The 20,916-nt window shown below is 36.2% G+C and overlaps 1 protein-coding gene across 1 annotated transcript; it reads left to right on the plus strand.

The window, feature by feature from the left end:
* The first annotated feature begins 528 nt into the window (after positions 1-528).
* LOC132162957 (ABC transporter G family member 28) lies at positions 529-12,657 on the plus strand. Its single transcript, XM_059573165.1, has 14 exons — positions 529-770; positions 1,047-1,123; positions 1,509-1,784; positions 4,263-4,326; positions 4,424-4,570; positions 4,783-4,817; positions 6,584-6,657; positions 7,230-8,152; positions 9,382-9,678; positions 10,425-10,916; positions 11,222-11,370; positions 11,801-12,090; positions 12,230-12,363; positions 12,458-12,657. Exons 1-14 carry the CDS (start codon positions 529-531, stop codon positions 12,612-12,614), a joined length of 3,357 nt encoding a protein of 1,118 aa, XP_059429148.1. The 3' UTR covers positions 12,615-12,657.
* Positions 12,658-20,916: the final 8,259 nt, after the last annotated feature.

The raw sequence follows: 20,916 nt of genomic DNA on the forward strand, positions 1-20,916 counted from the left end.
CAGGGGCTTGGGCTTAGTTCCTTAGTGATTTAGTGAGTCGTGAGCCTATTATTTGGAGTGGGCTCTTTGGTTGAGCTTCTCAAAATATTTGGTATCAGCAAAAAGCATAGGCAAAATATACAAAATAAGATCCATGTTAATTCTTGTATATAGCTAGCTAGCTTCTTCGCTCGACGTAAACGTACATTAATTCTAGAAGGTAGTAGAGCTTCAAAAATTGGAGATATTGCATTTCTCAATGTACAAAATCCAACGGACAACTTCTTTATTGTTGTCAAGCCGTGAACGGTCTTTGGTTCTTCTCCACCGCACATTCCGAAACTACCCTTAAATCCAACGGTTCAGGCGTCCTGACCACATCTCTCTCTCCCTCTCTCCCCCCTACTTCGCCAACTCTTCCTCCCCGCCATTTCTTGGCCCGAAAAAACAAACCAACCCTTCCTCGCGAAACCCTCTCTCTCTCTCTCTGCCAATTCCTGCCATGACATTTTCTTTCTGAATTCTGAGCAAATCGAGAACGATTTCGACATGGGGAGAGAGAAGGTTAACGCGTACCGGAATCTCTCCGTTGTTTCCGTGGTGGTGCTTGTCTTTCTGATCAGCTTCGCGCAGCGCGTCGTTTGTGATGAGGACGCCGATGGCAGCAATAGCTACAACAACCCGGCGGCGCAGCAGATCTTCTCGGAGCTCGTCTTCAACCGCATTTCCAATTTCACGTCCATCTTCAAGGGCGACATCACAAAAAGCTTCGGTTTCTGCATAACGGACGTGTTAGTAAATTTCGCTTTCGCCCTTTCTCATTTCTTTTCTTAGAAGACGCCTCTGTATTATTTGTTTTTTTTGTTAACGAGGATTATATATGTAAATCCCGGATGCTCAAATTGACACCTATATTATATATATAAGGCTGAGGAGGGCTCCAACCTCGATCGGGCTATATATATATATATATATATATATATATATATTGGCAACATTTTCAATTCAATATTCTCCTTGATTTTCATGCAATCAATTAGAGTTGTACGTGGTTGTTCGTTTGGCAGGGATGCTGATTGGGACGGGGCATTCAATTTCTCCAAGAAAACGGGATTCATTACATCTTGTGCTAAAAAGACTAAAGGTAAGATAACCCATGTTAACTTTTTTTGTTTTTTTTTTTCAAAAAAAGACAGGAGACCCTACAAGGTGGGCCATTCTTTGTGAACCATCCCTATCAGGTGTCACTCAAAGACTGTGACTGCCACCAACTGAGCCAACCCCTTCAGTTAAAATCGAAATTTGTGGGAGTAAATAATAACCCATGTTAACTTTGCTAGGGATTTTTAGTTTAAAGTATATACACAGAATTGTTTACTTTTTATATTCCTAGGCATACAGAAAATAATAAGCTTGGGATAGCACCTAAATGGTTTAGAGAATATAATTCTCGTTCAATTATATATATATATATATATATATATGTTCTTACTCGCCGTTTCTGATGATTTATTTTGATGGCTCAATAGGAGATATCACACAGCGCTTGTGCACAGCAGCAGAAATAAAGTTCTACTTCAATGGTTTTTTCACAAGTACATCATCAAAGAAAACCAATTACTTAAAACCTAACAAGAACTGTAATTTATCCTCGTGGGTTTCTGGATGTGAGCCTGGATGGGCTTGTAGTGCTGGTTCTCAAAAAGTTGACCTCAAGAATTCAAAGGACATGCCTGTTAGAACTACTAATTGTGCGGCTTGTTGTGAGGGTTTCTTCTGCCCCAATGGTATTACTTGCATGATACGTAAGTATATTTTAGTCCATCAAATGATCATGTCAACAAGATTTGCATTTCGTATTTGCCATTATCATATTCTTTTTCCTTTTTCTTCATACAATTTTGAAGACTGAGTTAAGGCTCCTTTGATTTCTTATTTTGCTTCTTTAGTCAGCGTTGTGACCAAATCATGCTTCTTAATATTCTTTTATGTCATTCATCGCACGTGGCATTAATACAATGCCCTTCCCAAGCAATGTATTTGTAATTTTTTTGAAATGTTAATATATGTTAAATCACCGCATATCCCAAAAGTTTAAACTGATAAGAAAAGGTAAATTTAATTATTTAATGAATACTCTATAATACTTTTCACTTACGTGTGGGCTCAAATTCTTCTTTAATAGGTAACGCCCAAAACATGAAATATTTAATTTAAATGGAGGGTGAATTGATAGAGTTAGAGTTCGAACTTAAGACTTCTAGTTTTAATACTATGTTAAATTACCACTTGTCCGAAAAGTTTATGTTGATAGGAGATGTAAATTTAATTATTTAATGAATACTTTACAATATATATTTAATTTAAATTACAAATTTAACACTTAATGTCTCTTAAGTTGTCCACAAGAAGTTTCTGATAAAAATGTGTGAACTCGTTATGTAGTTATTAACACTAACTATTGAGCTTTTGGTCAAATTATTGAGCAATCATTCGTTTACATTTTTACAGTGATTGAACTTAAGACTTCTAGTTCTGATACTATGTTAAATCACAACTTGTCTGAAAAGTTTATGTTGATAGGAGATGTAAATTTAATTATTTAATGAATACCTTAACAATATATATTTAATTTAAATTACAAATTTAACACTTAATGTCTCTTAAGTCATCCACAACAAGTTTCTGATAAAAATGTGTGAACTCGTTATGTAATTATTAACACTAACTATTGAGCTTTTGGTCAAATTATTGAGCAATCATTCGTTTACATTTTTACAGTGATTGGATTCATCATTTGTTGATAAGATAAGTAATTATTAACACTAATGAATAAAATGAGAACTTGCTGAACATTGAAAGCTTTTTATTACTACCATGAATCCAAGAATCCAAACAGTGCACTTTACAGTTTTTGTTTGGTCTTTAGGCCCTCATTTTGTAAAACTTTGTTTGGCTATAAATAGTCCCTTTCTAGATGGCTTCAGGTCGCTACTTTCAAATATATTTATGGTGTATATTTGACACAAATATCAAGATTGTTAATAGCAGTTGTAAGTACAAATTTGGTTTTCATCTTACTTTCTTTAACGTATAAGTGTTCACAACATGAAGAAACTATAAAACTCATATTAAACAGGTTTGCTAAGAAATGAAATTGTTGTCTCTTGAAGTTACTTAAATTCTTGATATTTATGTTGAAATCACCTAAAGCCTTGGGGAAATTTGGTTCTCAAGCCTGCACATATACCTCATTTTGGTCAAATTCCACATAAAGTCCTAAACTTTCAAGTTTCACTCAAACTTGTTTTTTTGTTGATTCTGTCCTCCACAAGTTGTTTGAATCCACTTATTTTTTAAAGTCACTGAAAGATTGGAGTAAACTTGACCTCCAAGAGTTGGACTCAGCTGATTTTTACTCACCAACACCAATGTATCTCAAGTATCACTATCCTTCAGAATGGAAGAAACTAGATTTATGCATGGTACCTTGTATACTTATGCCCTTAAAAGTGGAGAAACCCACTATCCCTTTTTATATTCTGAGATTAATAGTTGGCAAGAATAGAGGAAAATGCTATGGAGAGGAGAGACAGAGAGTTGCAAGTTTATGTTTAAGCACGAAAAGTGGATTTTCTTCAATTTCATCATCAAGAACCTTCCCGCGCCTTCGTATTGCTATTTACAATCTTGCAATATTCAGTATTGATGATCTCAGTAGTTTGGCTGCTGACTTGGATCATCTATCCACATTTAGTCCCAAAGATCTTGCTTGAGACAAGGCCGATAAAAAGGGGACAGACCACGAAACACCTATTTACAATCTTGCTATTTTCAGTATTGATGATCTCAGTAGTTTGGCTGCTGACTTGGATCATCTATCCACATTTAGTCCCAAAGATCTTGCTCGAGACAAGGCCGATAAAAAGGAGACAGACCACGAAACACCTAAGCAAACAATAGCATCAGAAGATGATAATGAAACGTAAATCCAAAGAGTGTTCTCTGCAAATCTAAAGTTTGAATTCTTAGAAATCCTTCTCTGCATCTAATAGGTTTTCACCATATGTACCTTAAATATTTTGGATAAGCTTGTTTCAGTGTTTAAACAACATTATTTTGAATATCTTGAATTTTTTAAATATGCATATATGCTTGTTTGTGGATTCTAAATCATATTACATATGCTAGTTGAATGTAGGATTCACTATCTGATGCTGTTCGTATGGTTGAACATTACTAACTTCATTAATTTATTTCCATTTCTTATATTATGTTTGAAGCTTGTCCATTGGGTGCTTACTGCCCACTTGCAAAACTCAATAAAAATACTGGTTTCTGTGATCCGTAAGTTCATATTCTTTTTATAGCTTTGTTCGTTTCTGTTCTATCTTTTCCTCTTCTTTAGCATAGATTAATATTTATTAGCAGAAATATCCTGCAGATACCGATATCAGCTGCCTCCTGGGAAGCCAAACCATACTTGTGGTGGAGCAGATGTTTGGGCTGATATCTTGAGTAGCAGTGAGGTATTCTGTTCAGCAGGATCATACTGCCCCTCTACTGTAGAAAAACTTCCTTGCAGTGAAGGGTATTGATAATTATCCTAGAACTCCTAGTTTTTCCTCAGATTTGCAAGGCGGTATTATTTTTTCATGGTTGTATATTCACCAATTATTTCAAGTAACTTGTTTTTTTTTTCTTTTTTTCTTCTATTTATTTTTTCTCCGCTTGATAATGTATGATGGCCACCTGTTGCTGACTTCTTTATTGCTAAGACGATTATATGTGCATTTTTCGCAGACATTATTGCAGGACAGGTTCAACATCTCAGCAACGTAAGTTACTTCCATTCTATCTCGTGGTTAACAGAATCTTGACAACTTAAAAAAAGAAAAAGAAAAATCTAAGTAACAAGGTCAAGATTTAAGTTGCGATCATAAAACAAATAGTATGACTCATAGAAACCTTAAACGAATGGCAACATGGGTGCTGGTGTTAGGATGTGCAACTGGGGATCTAATGCTATTGTAGAAGAGCCTTGTCCAACTATGGGTAAGAATTAATAGATCGGGATCTAATGCTATTGTAGAAGAGCCTTGTCCAACTATGGATAAGAATTAATAGATCATCCTAAAGTATTTAAATTGAACTCGGCAGGATATTTATGTTAGATATGTATGTGCAGATGGGATGCAGAGGCAACCTCTGTTTTACTGTATTAAACTTGTAAACAAAAATTTAAGGTAAGTATATGTTTTATCCAAAAAGAAAGATAAAAAAAATATACAACAATGTTCAATCACTTAGTAGGGAGACACCCTTAATGCACCCCGTGGCATAGTTCCTTGAACGATAATGCAAACATTAAACTATCACCACCGAGAGGATATGTTTATAGTCTCACAATAATTTTCATCCTAGCTATCATATCATAACTTTTCGTCCTTAAGAGCTTCTGAGTTGCCTCTTTTGCCCCACTTGTCGTTGCAATGAGGCTAGTAGACGGACTCATCATCTTCTTCAAGCTCCTCCTCGTCATTTCACAAATTCTCTCCTTGGCGGTACCTTAACGCTTCAGACTTGTTTGTTATGTGAAGCTGCAGCTTCTTTTTTGTTTCATCTTTGGTTTCCAATCCTCTGCAAGGGGAGGCGACTTTTTGTCAGTGACATAGTTACCATATTTGATATAAAGTTCATTTCAGTGATTAGTGGTAGTTGCATCGAGAAAAAGTGCTTGAATGTTTACATTTTAACTTTTGACGATAATCCCAATGGTTTAGCACTGGAATATTTGGTACAATAATGCTACGTGAAATCATTGAGTCCAGCATATGTATTATTGAAAGAATTCCATATGTATTTTACAAAGAGAAGAGGGTCAAGGATATATTATTGGAACAAAAATCCATGTTTTTATTCAAAAGCCATATTTTTCTGCTGTCGGATGAACTGACATTTTACGTCAACTGGCAAAGTCAAAGTATTTGAAACGCCTTGCCCCTTGTTTAGAGTCCTTTCATAAAGTTACCTGGCATAGACATCTGGGGTATGTGAGATGAGCGACAAACTTTTGTAAATTTAACGAGTGAGTTATGGTTTTGATTTATCGTGGTTATTAGGTGTACAAGCACTCCTCTAAATTGCAGATTATACAATTTGTTTTTCTTTCTCATTGATGTAGCTTCTTTAGTGCATTCTAAGGAGGGGGGATGAACAGTTGTTGGGAAACAACCGATTAGAGTCTTTATGACATACTGGATCTCCAAGTTAAGCAGAGTGGAGCTCTCACATATTTACTCTTTATGTTACCAGGAATCAAGAATATTGGTGAATATGATGTGGTGGGATGCCAAGGTGCTATTTTGGGCATTGACAACTGACTGTAAAAGTGATATACAATAGACCCTTTTTTAGGTTAATTAGTAATACTTTTTGCATACTATTTTCTTGTAAAATGTCAGAATAATCGCCTGTTATCTGCAATGAGTATATCTATTAATAATAAATCTACTTTTTCTAAGTTTAAATTATAAATTAGTTTCTCCTTATTGGTGATTTTTTAGAAAGCATGAAATTATAACATTCATGGATGAACTTGCAGAATGTTTCCGGATGGCGACTTGTGAGCCAAAATCAGCAAATCAGAATATCACAGCATATGGTGTCATGCTTTTTGTGAGTGATCTTTACTTTATTATTGTTAATTTTCTTCTTTCTTTTTCAAAAGTTTCTTATATTTACAGGTTGCTATCCTCCTTTGGATACAATCATGGGGTTTTTGTCTGCCATTGCCACACTGGAATCCTTGATAAAAAAAAATAAAAACAAGTCCCCAACCCCAAAAAAAAAAAAAACACACACACACAAGTGTTTCATCTTATCATCCAGTGCTCACTTTAGGGTTGTTACTGTACCCAATTATGTTCTGCTAGGCTGGAGTACTTGTGTCCTAACAGACCTATGGTCACTTGGGAGGGATGTGATTCTGTAGCAATGTATCCATGAAAATTTATTTTGACGGCTTAAGTGGCAATATGCCTCTTATATTTATCCTTTTATTGAACTTACATAATATCAATGAAATTGTTGAGACACAGTTTTGGTAACATATACAATATATATCTTGTTGCATCCATCAAACATATTTCATGATTAAGGTCAAGATTTTCCTTAGCCTCTGGTCAGCATGCCTTTGTAGACTATTGTATACACCACCATCAAAACTGACCATTTGCTTGTCAATGTAGGCCGGGCTAAGCTTCCTGCTTGTCATTATATATAATTGCTCTGACCAAGTTCTTGCCACTCGAGAGAAAAGACAAGCAAAATCCCGGGAAAAGGCAGTTCAAAGTGTAAGAGAAACAGCACAAGCACGCGAAAAATGGAAATCAGCAAAAGATATTGCTAAGAAGCATGCAATTGGATTGCAAACACAACTATCCCGTACATTTTCTCGCAGAAAATCATTAAGGCAGCAAGAGATAAAAGTTCTTGGTCAAGCCAAATCTGGATCAAGTGGTGCCTTCCCACCTATGCCATTCAGTGCTCCAGGTGCACTTCAGGAGTTGCCTGCAGCATCAAAAGGAAAGAAAAAGGAAAAAAGCGACCTCTCAAAGATGATGAATGAAATTGAACAAGACCCGGATAGCCATGAAGGCTTCAATCTGGAGATTGGAGATAAAAATATCAGAAAGCAAGCACCAAAGGGTAAGCAGTTGCATACTCAGAGCCAAATGTTCAGGTATGCATATGGACAAATTGAGAAGGAAAAGGCTTTACAAGAGCAGAATAAGAACTTGACCTTCTCTGGAGTTATTTCAATGGCTAGCGATACTGATATTAGGAAAAGACCTACAATTGAGGTTGCTTTTAAAGATCTAACCCTCACTTTGAAAGGGAAAAACAAACATCTTTTGAGATGTGTGACCGGGAAAATATTACCTGGCCGAGTTTCAGCAGTTATGGGCCCTTCTGGAGCTGGAAAGACAACATTTCTTTCTGCTCTGGCTGGTAAAGCAACTGGGTGCACTATGGCTGGTATGATTCTCGTCAATGGAAAGATTGAATCAATCCATTCATACAAGAAAATCATTGGTTTTGTGCCACAAGATGATATTGTGCATGGAAACTTGACAGTGGAGGAGAACCTTTGGTTTAGTGCAAGATGCAGGTACACCACATGATGCAGGGAACCTGTAGTTTGAGTGTTCTCATTTCTTGAAGTACATGTGCTGCTACCAATATGATTCTTGTGATAATGCATTCTAACTACTATGCTTTTATTGAGTTTAAGCTGGTATTGGTTGCTATTTTGTTGCTTATCTTAGTTTTGGTTAGCCTTAGAATCACAACTTTAGCAGCAGAACCAAACTTTTGTCTTGCATCTACCAGTTAAATCTATTTTTCCTACTTGCATTCATAGTGGTATTAAACATATCTTAAAACCCAAAATTTGATGAATGGCAGAAATTTGAATCTGATTTAGTGGATTTGGAAGAACAAGTTGACCTGTAATACGAATTTCTAATTAAGAATTCAACTTATAGATACAATTGTTTTCTTTTTTCGCTATGGATTTTGAATAATCAATAAAAAATTGTAAAATATGCATATGAGTTCGTCATTGAGCTTGTAGTTCAGAAAAGTAAAAAAAAAAAAAAAACGAAAACGAAAAGGAAACAAAAGTAAATCAGCAAACTTTTTGAAATGCTGAGCACTATTCTAACTTTATCTTTGTTATAGGGATCTATTAGAATATTAATTAAATAATTAAATTCACTATTTCCTATTAGCTTAAGTTTTTGGAACAATTGGTAATTTAACATGGTATCAGAACGAAAGGTCTTGAATTCGAATCTTGCTCTCTTATTCACTTTTCATTTTAATTAAATATTTCACATGTTGGACCTTACTTATTAAGGAGAAGTTTGAACCCATACGTGAGGAGGAATATTAGCATATTAATTAAATGATTAAATTCATCATTTCTTATTAGCTTAAGTTCTTGAGACAATTGGTGATTTAACAAGATCATTCTTCCATTGTGGGCATTGTCTATTCATATTTGTTCAATCTGCTTGATAGCCAATGGCTTTAACCATCTTGCACATATGAAATTTGATCATGATTTCACTAATGTTTCATACATTAAGATATTACAGAAATCAACGGGAAGAGTTATTTTTCTTTTAGCATCAGCACGCATGGTCGATTCATATGTAGGCAATTTCACTAAGAAACAGTCCAATAGTTCAGACTGTAGTGCTCTTTGCCTTTGGTCCCTATATTTTTTTGTTTCTTGTTCACCTGTTTAGGTCACATGCATATTCTCATGGATTTGTGTTAGTGACACTGGTGTCTCTTTCCCCCTTTTTACGTATTTCTGACTATTGCATGTAGACTCTCCGCTGATCTACCCAAAGCAGAAAAGGTTCTAGTTGTTGAAAGAGTCATCGAGTCCTTGGGGCTGCAGGCTGTGCGGGATTCTCTTGTTGGGACAGTGGAGAAGCGAGGAATCTCTGGTGGCCAAAGGAAACGAGTAAATGTTGGGCTGGAAATGGTCATGGAACCTTCACTTTTGATTTTGGATGAACCCACATCTGGTTTAGACAGTTCATCTTCTCTGTTACTACTTAGAGCACTTAGACGTGAGGCTCTTGAAGGTGTAAATATTTGTATGGTTGTCCATCAGCCAAGGTAACTTTACTCCTCAAAATCACAAGGGAATTATCTATAATGTTATGAACTGTACTTACATTTTTTCTCACGTGCGTTTTCCTCTGTTGGGATAAGGGTCTACCAAATTGCCGCAGCTTCTTTTACTCTGTTTTGAACAAATTGAGGTGTTAACAACTTAACATTGTATTATAGACCAGAATGTAAGACAGGGATACACTTACCTAGAGGATTAGTCACTGCGAAGTCCCTTACACGTCATAAGAAAAACAAAACATTGTATTATAGACCAAAAGTCATTCTTTTTAGGCCAAAAGGAAAGGTTTCCCTGATTACATCTATACTCAGAACTTTTAGAATAGAATTTAACTTTATTTCTACCTCCAAGTTAGAGGACATGAAGCCAGAATAGAAACCTTAGTTTTTTTCACATTTCTATAATATATACGTCTTTAAATTATATTTTCTTTTTTGGCACAACTCATCCTTTTGCTATTTCTCTAGCCTTTTGTTTCTTGTTTCAATGTCATTTCATCCACTATAAAGGCATGTTTCTATTTATTTCAAACGAGTTGAATTGATAATATAGAAGGAACATGATCTAAAGCAGTTGTAACGAACCTGAAGGCTTAAAAACATTGGAAGAAATGGCCGCTATTTTACATTAAATAATTAAAACTTGATAAGTGGATGTCTCCAGCAATTTATTATGGAAAAGCAAATTAGCATGTAGCTGAAAGTAATGGTCTCTCTTTTGTGTGCTTCAGTTACTCCTTGTTCAGGATGTTTGATGATTTGATACTTCTAGCTAAAGGTGGTCTTACGGTGTATCATGGATCAGTGAAGAAAGTTGAAGAATACTTTGCCAGCCTTGGGATTACGGTCCCTGAGCGTGTTAACCCTCCAGACTACTTCATTGACATTCTGGAGGGAATCATAAAACCAAGTACAAGCACAGGGGTAAATGTCAAACAACTTCCTGTTAGATGGATGCTTCATAATGGATACCCAGTTCCCATGGATATGCTACAGAGTGCTGATGGAATGGCAGCAGCAACTGGTGAAAATTCTAATCATGGAGCAAATGTTTCTAATGATGAATATGATTCCCAGTCTTTTGCTGGAGAATTTTGGCAGGATGTGAAGTTTAATGCTAAGTTACAGACGGACAATATACAACATAATTTCTTAAAGTCAAATGACCTATCCAACAGGAATACGCCTGGTGCATTCCAGCAGTACAAAAACTTTCTTGGGAGGTAAATAGCAAATCTTCTCTTTTGTGTTTTAGGCTTTTAGCTGCACATAAAGTCCTATTTTTCTTGGGTGATCAACTACATAAACTTTTCCGCTATTATGCACTATTTTTCTCTTTCTAGAACGTTGAAAACTTGGCACTTAATGTTTGTGGGTTGGAAACTTTTTAATGTTGGAGTATGAAGTTGATGTTTCTCTGGGTACGTAGGAAGAAAAATTGGTTCTGTTGGCTTTCCAAGTTCTATCGAGATTTTGTTGTGTCTAATAATTCAAAGTTGATTAGTTAGATGACTTGGCTTTTTTGCAGGGTTGGTAAGCAGCGGCTTCGAGAAGCTAGGCCACAAGCTGTAGATTTTTTGATTTTATTGCTGGCTGGAATCTGCCTAGGCACACTCGCTAAAGTGAGTGATGAAACATTTGGATCGCTTGGCTATACATACACAGTAATAGCAGTTTGTAAGTTAAAATCCTCCAAATTCATGACTATGCGATGTTCCCTTTTTAAGTTTCTCCCTTGAAGCTGTAGGCACTCAAACATTCTAAATTTGGGATGACTCCTGATGCAATTTGGCTTATATCAGGTGTCCATTTCTTTTTATGCCAAATTGTCATCCAATTTGTAAAGTATAAGATGCGCTCGAAAAATAAGTCAAGCAGGATCCATTTGATTCTCAACAGGACCATTTTTTTAAAAAAAACTAAAGTATTAGAATCTTGAGTTTTTTTATTCCCGAAATTATTATATGGGTTCCTCAAATGATGTCATCTTACTCCTATTTTTTTTTTTTTTTTTTTTTTTTGTGGTGGGGGGTTGTTCTGGATGAAGTAATCTGTATATCATGCTCTTTTTTCTAACCCTTCCAAATCTGGATCATTGTTCTTTCAGCTCTTCTTTGCAAGATTGCGGCTTTGAGAACGTTTGGATTGGATAAGTTGCACTACTGGAGAGAGAGTGCTTCTGGCATGAGTAGCCTAGCTTACTTTCTTTCGAAGGATACAATTGACCATTTCAATACAATCATCAAGCCTCTGGTTTATCTCTCTATGTTCTATTTCTTCAACAATCCTAGATCATCTGTCACGGATAATTACCTTATTTTGGTTTGTCTGGTTTACTGCGTGACTGGTATAGCTTATGCATTGGCCATCTTTCTTGAACCTGGGCCAGCACAACTGGTGAGCATTTAAGTATTTCACATGGATAAATTATTAGCTTTCTAAATTGAGAGGACTGTGTGTCTACTTAAGGATATATATTGTAATTATATAACGTTCTTCGTTTTAACTTACAAGCCATTTTTTCTGTCCTATGCAGTGGTCAGTGCTTCTTCCAGTTGTTTTGACTCTCATTGCAACCCATAATAGTAATAACAAAGTTGTGGATGTTCTAGCTAACCTGTGCTACACAAAGTGGGCGTTGGAAGCATTTGTAATAGCAAATGCTAAAAGGTTTGGCTCGACAATCCTTGTCAATATGTAGTTAATATCTTGTAGATATCATAGCTGATCTTTCTTTGCCTTTGGATTTTTCTTATGCTTTCAGATATTCTGGAGTGTGGCTTGTAACGCGCTGTGGTTCGCTCATGAAGAGTGGCTATGATCTCAATCATTGGTATGGTTGTTTGGCCTGCCTCATCTTTACTGGAATGCTAAGCCGCGGTGTTGCATTCTTCTGTATGGTAACCTTCCAAAAGAAGTAAAATCTTTTTATCCATTCTATCTGTACATAAATGGTAGAATGCTATATCAAGACTCTTTCAATGGTAGTAACTCACTCCCATAGACCTTGAATATTCTTAGAAAATGACACAAGATGGAGACCACTACACGCAGAAGAATTATGTCTCTGACAATCTGATCCTTATCACACATCTCAACGCTTGATAATTGTGGAAATTTAAACCTAAGGAAAGAAACAAGCGGCTGTTAGTGTAGATCATTTGTATATCAGAATGGAACTTAATGGATATATCTAATTGTTGTGCTCCAAACCGGTGTTGTGCATTGGTGCAATGCCGAGTCCAGTTTTGATGGGTGTGTGCCCTTAAACGGATCTGGCTTAGGTGCTATATTTTTTTTTCAATGGTTCAGATTTGATTTCACTCTCTTTCTCATGAAAAGCTTGAAATGAAATCTGAATTGTTCAAAAAACACTACTGTTAGTTTTTACAACACCTAAGCCAAATCCCCCTTAAACATGTGTTAGATGAAAAATTATCCGAAACTCCCGGCGCCTAACCATGTATGGATGCACCTCAAGGCAAGATCGGGGGCCATGCATTAGAGTTTTCTGCTGGGTGCATTGTGCTGCCCAGTACATATGATCTTTGGGAACATATTCACATGTTATGAGGAGAATTAAGGGTCTAACCATCCTCTTTTCTGTGCTCTCTTCTAACCATGAATTCAACTTCTTAGTACTATTGGATACTGATTTTATGAAGCTCTTAACCCTTAAATTAAATTCCTTAAGTCACTATGCTTTCAAATTTGACGTTTGTGGTGGCCTACTCTATTATCTCACAACAATCTAGGGCCCAAAATAACTCCTCACTATAACAATTAATTCCTCAATAATTCTCCAGAATCTAACATTATTTCTCCCATAAATCATCACATTTCCGTCTTTGTAACGAGCAATGCAACATATGACGTATGTGGCAGTTGCATGGGAATTCCATGTGGCACCAATGATTACTTGGATAATGATAGCTAGTATTAGTAGTTGGATTACCTTTTATTGCTTGAACTAACAGAATTGCTTAACTACATGTGGTTAAGCAATTCTTTTAGTTCAATTCAGTTAGGTGTTTGTTAAGAAGCTGTTGATTGCTTGTAAGAAGTAAGGGAGAAAAAGAACTATAAAAGGCTGAACTAAGATGAACCATTTGTAGAATGTTATTGAGGACTTTGGAGGTTTAGGTATCCTCGAAATAAGTATAGAAATATTTAGTTCATTTTCCATCCATTTTCATTCCTCTTCTTCCACTTTGCATTAATCCATTATAGCCTGTTAGAAGAACAGGTCTATAACAAGTGGTATCAAAGCACTTGATCCGTAGATGAGAACTCGGTCTGCAATGGCAGAAGAAGCACAAAATGATCAAGCGTGGGAATTAAATTTCAAATTGCTCTCATAGAAATGAGAAAGGAGGTCATCGAGATGAAGGAGTGCGCAAGGAAGATGCCAGGAGTAGAAACGCAGTTTAAGCAGATTGTAGAAATGTTGTCCAGCTCTACTAAACAAAAAGGTCCTCTGCAGCCAAATGAGGCTCAAAGCAATGCTATTCATGGTCTGAATTTTGGCCATCAACAAGCTCATGATGCATCCAATTCTAGTGATGCAATCTACACCAAAACTCTTCGACTGGAGTTTCCAAATTTTAATGGTGAAGATCCAGACTCATGGTGTTACAAAGCATCACAATTCTTCGAGTATTATGATATTCCAGAAGGACAAAAGCTTAGCATTACTACATTTTACATGGAAGGTAAGACTTTATCATGGTTTCAAACTTTACGTAGCACTAATACCCTGTCTACTTGGAATGATTTCCCTATAGCCATTCAAGTTAGATTTGGATCGTATGATAATCCTATGGAGAGTATATCGAAGCTGAAACAAACTGGTTCATTTGAAGATTATAAAACTTAGTTTGAGGTTTTAGCAAATCGAGTTCATAGGTTGATAGATCCTCACAAACTTAGTTGTTTTCTAGGAGGATTGAGGGATGATATTCATTTACCAATTCAAATGTTTAATCCTAAGACATTAAATGATGCTTACTCTTTAGCAAGGATTCAAGAGGAATTCCTCTTTACTAATACCAAGAGTGGGAGATTTATGTGGAGTCCAGGTTCTCTTAGAACTCAAGGAGTGTCAACTGATATAAATTTTGGTTCTAATAAAGGCAACCATTCTTTTAGGAATAAGGTTCAGTTTCACAATCAACCTAAACAGTTCCAAAATACCTTTTGGGGGTAATAATCAGTCTAAAGGAACCACTAGTGATAATCCTAAGGCCTTTGTACCTATTCAAAAAATTTCTCCTGCTCAAATGGATGAGAGATGCTTGGAATTACAAGTACAAGCAAAGATGCTATCAAAGTTAGAACATCAAATGGTCAAAAAATCAATAGTCCATGGAGAAGTCAAGATCTTACTCTTAAGATGCAAGGAAATGTGTTTAAGGTAGATTTATATATTATGCCTTTAGCTGGTTGTGATGTTGTCCTTGGCATTCAGTGGCTAAAAGTGTTAGGTCCAATACTATGGGACTTTGATAACCTGACTATGGTATTTTAGTATGGTACCATGAGGTGTAAGTTGAAAGGATTGCAGCAGGGTCCTCAATTGAGTTTGGAGGATGGGAATTCCTTTTGGTGGCTTCAGAAAGGAAACAAGGGTGTCTTATTGCAGTTGATTGGTATTGATAACCACGCAGTTAAAGAAAGCAATATTGCAAAACAAGTACAAAACTAGAAGTGAGGTCCATTGGATGATATTCTTGAGGAGTTTGAGGATATTCTCAAAGAACCTACTATTTACCACCAAATAGATCCCATGATCATTCAATTTCTTTGCAAGATGGAATGCAGCCTATTTCAATAAGACCTTATAGGCATCCTTTTTATCCAAAAGAGGAGATTGAAAAGATAGTTAAGGAATTGCTTAACTCTGGTGTTATAAAGCACAACACTAGCCCTTTTTCATATCTAATGCTGCAAGTCAGAAAGGCTGATGCAACTTGCAGAATGTGCATGGATTATTGATCTCTTAACAAGGTAGCCATTAAAGATAGATTTCCAATACCTATTGTGGATGAATTGCTTGATGAACTTTGGGGATCTACAATTTTTTCAAAGTTAGACTTGAGATCTGGTTACCATCGGATTAGAGTGGTGGAAAATGATATTTCTAAGACTGCCTTTAGAACACATAAAGGCCATTATGAATTTTTAGTAATGCCTTTTGAGCTAACTAATGCCCCTTCTACTTTTCGAAGTTTAATGAACCATTTTTTCAAATCTTATCCTCGCAAGTTTATTTTAGTTTTCTTTGATGATATTCTTGTGTTTAGTAAGGATGTGGAAACCCATAGAAACCATTTACACATTACATTAGACATCTTGAGGAAGAATCAAATGTTTACCAAGAAGTCAAAATGCAGGTTTGGGTGTAAGGAAATTGACTATTTGCCATTTGGGTCACATTTTCTTAGAGCAGGAGTGAAGGCTGACCCAGGAAAGATTCAAGCCATGGTAGATTGGCTATTTCTCAGTAACATCTTCCCACCTTGTGTTTGGGAGCATTCCTAATTGGTTTCCAATTCTCACTTCCATTCGGATCAAGAATTGGAAAGACCCTCCATTGTAATCCATTTTCTCATTTTAATAGGAAAAAAAAAGGGTCCTTAAGGGGTTACCTTGGATTGATAGGTTATTATCGCAAGTTCATTAAAGGGTATGGATCAATTGTTGTTCCTTTGACATCTATGTTGAAGAAGAATTCATTTTGTTGGGATGAAGCTACAAAGGAGGCTTTCCAAAATCTTAAGGCTGCAGTAACTTACGCACCTGTTTTGGCATTACCAAATTTTTGCCAACCATTTATCATTGAATGTGATGCAAGTGGAGTGGGTGTAGGAGCAATTCTGATGCAGAATAGTAGACCAATTGCTTACTTGAGAAAGACTTTGAAAGGGAGAGCCCTCTTGATGTCCCACATATAAGAAAGAATTGCATTGGTGACTGCAATTCAGAAGTGGAGGCCTTACCTTTTGGGCCAAAGTTTTGTTGTCAAAATTGACCAACAAAGCTTGAAATTTTTACTTGAGCAGAAGATTGGAACTCCATTCCAACATAAGTGGATCACAATGTTATTAGGATATGATTTTACAGTGGAGTTCAAAAAAGGTGTTGATAATAGCGTAGCAGCTCTATCTTGCAGGGACAGTTAGACAAATGAGGTAACAATTGCTCTCTTATCCATTCCTACCTCAGATTGGGTTGCTTAGTTCAAAGATCAATATCAGGTAGTTTAGGACTTGAAGGATTTGGTTACAAAGTGGCAGAATAATCACTTGAACACCAACAAATATGCTTTTAGAGATGGACAATTATTGTACAAGAGCAAACTCTATTTGGGTGGGTGTCAAAACATCAATGCTCAAGTACTAGCTTTCGTTCATAGTGATCCTGTAGACACTCTGGATTTGAGAAAACAATGTAAAGGGCTAAAAGAGATTTTTATTGGAAGGGTATGAAGAGAGATCTTAAGCAATTTATCAGAGACTGTGCAATTTGCCAGCAAAACAAGCATGAGAATACTCCTTCTGCTGGGTTGCTTCAATCTATCACAATTCCTCTTCAGGTGTGGTTTGATATCTCCATGGATTTTGTGGAAGGGTTACCACTCTCTCATGGGTATTCTATGATCTTTGTATTAGTTAACAGATTGTCTAAATACAGCCATTTCACTTCATTGGCTCATCCTTATACTGCATCAAAGATAGCTTAGTTCTTTGTTGCTAACATCTTTATGTTGCATGGGATGCCTACTTCAATAATTTATGATCCTAATCCTACCTTTACAAGTGCCTTCTGGAAAGAGTTGTTTCGTATGCAGGGTACTGTGGCATCCCACATCGCCTAGGTATGGAGATAGGGATGTGCTTATATGTATACTCGCACCCTTCATGACAACAAAGCATTTTACAGCTGTTGTTGTGAGTTTACTTACTCACAAGTGCACGAGTCGTTTGCAATATAGTTTATGCAAGTGTGAGGTCGAATCCACAGGGAATTGTGTCTTGAAATTCAATTTCTATCTAAACTAATTCTATTTTAACCTAGTTCCAAATTTTGTGTGATTTTATCGTGCAAAAAGATAAACTAAATGAAAACTGGAATTGAATCAAATGATAAAAAGCACTAAGGTTTTCCAAATCCACCTCTCCAAATCAAAACAACACACTTTCATGTTTCGTCCATACATCCGAAGAACAATAGAAACCTATGAATGTTCTATGTTTTATAAAAATGATCTATTGAAACATTTGACAAATCCATCCATTGTACAAATCACAACGAATACCCAACTTAAACCAAATCATCCAATGTATCCATTTAATCTACGAATCACAATGGATATTCGATTTAAACTTAATAATTCGATGTATCCGTCGGATAAAACACATCGAATATCCAATGTCTGCAAAATTAATAAACAACAATCAATCACAAGAATTTACTCACATAATTGAATTGAAATAGAACATCAGACTTTATTAAATAACGGAATTGTATGAACATTACATGAAAGCATGAACGTAAATCAATGGCGAGCCTTCATCTTCAACCTTAGTTGGAGATTTTAGCCTCTCATGACTACAAACAACATAATAAAATTGATTGAATTCATGAAAACTAAAAACTTACAAAGGGAAATTGAATTCAGAGTTCAAAAACGTCAAAACTCGAAATAATACAATGAATGGCGCCCCCTTCGTTCTGTTTACAAAAGAAAAGAATGCTATAAATGCTAAAAAGCTAGGGCTTCGAAGCTACTAGGTCAGCCTGACTGCGCTCAATCGCACATTGGGTGCGCTCAAGCATACTCTGGCGTTCTTCAAGACTTATGCGGTGCAACGCTTGGGCGCTACTTGCTTAGGTATCGGCGGGTGTGTGCTCGAGCATGCCTTGCTAGGCTCGAGTGCACCTACGCCGAGCATGGTTGCCATGTGCTTAATCCAACTTCCAGAATTTCACTTTTTCCCACTTCTTTGCAATTTTCACATAAAGACTGCAATTTTCTCTCAACGACCTGCAAAACACTAAAACACCAAAACTAACCAAAACATTAGAAAATAATAAAGGTAAAGGCTTAGCAAATGCAATTTAAAGGAGTCCAAATATGCAATATTTGGCACTCATCAAATACCCTTAAACTTACATTTGCTAATCCTTTAGAAAAACAAAATGAAAAACAAAATTAAAGTATGAAACATAAGTCCGCTATCGTGGCAGAGACGATTGCATTTAACATATGCAACAAGCATTTTGAACCCCTACGCATCCCTAGAGGACGAGTGAAGTCTCATGAGAGTTTAACAGTAATGACAAACATGAACTTCCACACAAATACATGGTTCTTATTCATGAGCAGGTTTAACAAAATGAACACCACAATCACATCATCAGGGCATCCAAAAATCAATTCACTCATAGATGGAAATTTGAGACAACACATGCTCCAATAAGTGCAAAGTGAGATCAACATACAATCATGAGGCTTCAATTTTTCTCAAAATTTTGTGTACCACAAAATTTGTAAGAATTCTCTGAAATAAAAACAACCAAGGCTTAAGTCAAGATAAACATTATATCTATATATATATAGGCTGTGCAATCCTTGGCCCCCTTAAGCTTTCTAATTGACCTATGTAACAAGTGTTGGGCCAATGACTCCCAAACCGTATGGTTTTAGGGCACTAGATGTGAAAACATCTTTAAGGGCTTAATTACTCAAGTCAAAAAAGTTACGAAGCCAAACTAGTCATACAATCAACCAAAATGAATTTCATATATTTTTACGCGAACACTCTATGCTTAGTGAGGCAAGAGGTCCGGTTACTCAATAAGAAACTCAAACTGAACCATTATTTTTTTATTCTTTTTTTTTATTTTTTTTATTTTTTATTTTTATTAATCTATTTTCAAGCCAAGGTTTCATCAACAATTCATCCTACAAATCTCAAGATACACCCTAATAAATCAAATCTCATACCTCACAAACTCTATGCTAATGTGCTTGTGATGATCAACTCAGATATGTGAAGTCTCTCTAATCTAACAAATGAGTCAAAAGACTCACATTTCTAATGACATGTTGTGCTCAAAATGGTAAACAAGTCAATAAAGTGCAATCCATAGTTATAGTGTAACTCATATTCAATCAACAACATAGCACAAATATATATATATATATATAAACACACAAACAACAACAAGAAATGGACAATAATGTCTTTTCCACCCCCAAACTAAAATGATACACTGTCCCCAATGTGGCCAGAAATACAATACCGAATGGGTGGCACATGTCAGGCGTAATGTAAGAGAATGTCACCCAAACTTGAATATAAGATACTTGTCTTGAAAAACACAACAAAAACAAAAACAAAACAAACAAACAAAATCAAATGACAAGGAATAAAAAGGATGATGGTTGCCTCCCACAAGCACTAAGTTTACAGTTTTTAGCCAGATTCTACACAATAACAACAATCACTCCTGATAAGTAGGATCCTCCAATAGTGTCGTCTCAATTTTCGGACTCTTGAATTCCAAGAATGGTTTTAACCTTTGTCCATTTACCTTGAATGTGTTCCCATTCTTTGGATCCCCAATCTCAATGGGCCTATCCATTGAGATTTGAGCTTGCCTGGAAAAAGATGCAAACGTGAATTGTAAAGAAAAATTTTCTGACTAGGTTCAAAGGATCGTCTCAAAATGATTTGGTCATGAGCCTTCTTCATTTGTGCCTTGTACAACCTTGCACAATCATATGCATCATTCCTTAGCTCCTCTAAGGAATTGAGCTTCCTTTGTGAGCCAGCTTTTGTAAGATTGAAATTCAACTGCTTGATGGCCCAATATGCTCTATGCTCCAACTCCACCAGAAGATGACATGCTTTGTCGTGCACTAGACGATATGGAGACATGCCATTTGGGGTCTTGAAAGCTGTACGGTAAGCCCACATCGCATCATTCAACTGCAGAGACCAATCTTTTCTTGTGGGATTTACAGTCGTCTCCAAAATACATTTGATCTCTCGATTTGAAATCACCACTTGTCCACTTGTCTGTGGCTGATCAACTGCTCGAAGATCTTGTTGCAAAAATGTTTGCCTCCGTCACTTTTGATAGCTCGAGAAGTACCAAAGCGAGCAAAGATATTGACCTTCAAAAACTAGACCACGACTCTGTGGTCATTAGTCT

This window comes from Corylus avellana, chromosome ca10 (assembly GCF_901000735.1).
Source record: "Corylus avellana chromosome ca10, CavTom2PMs-1.0".
Classification (NCBI taxonomy): domain Eukaryota; kingdom Viridiplantae; phylum Streptophyta; class Magnoliopsida; order Fagales; family Betulaceae; genus Corylus; species Corylus avellana.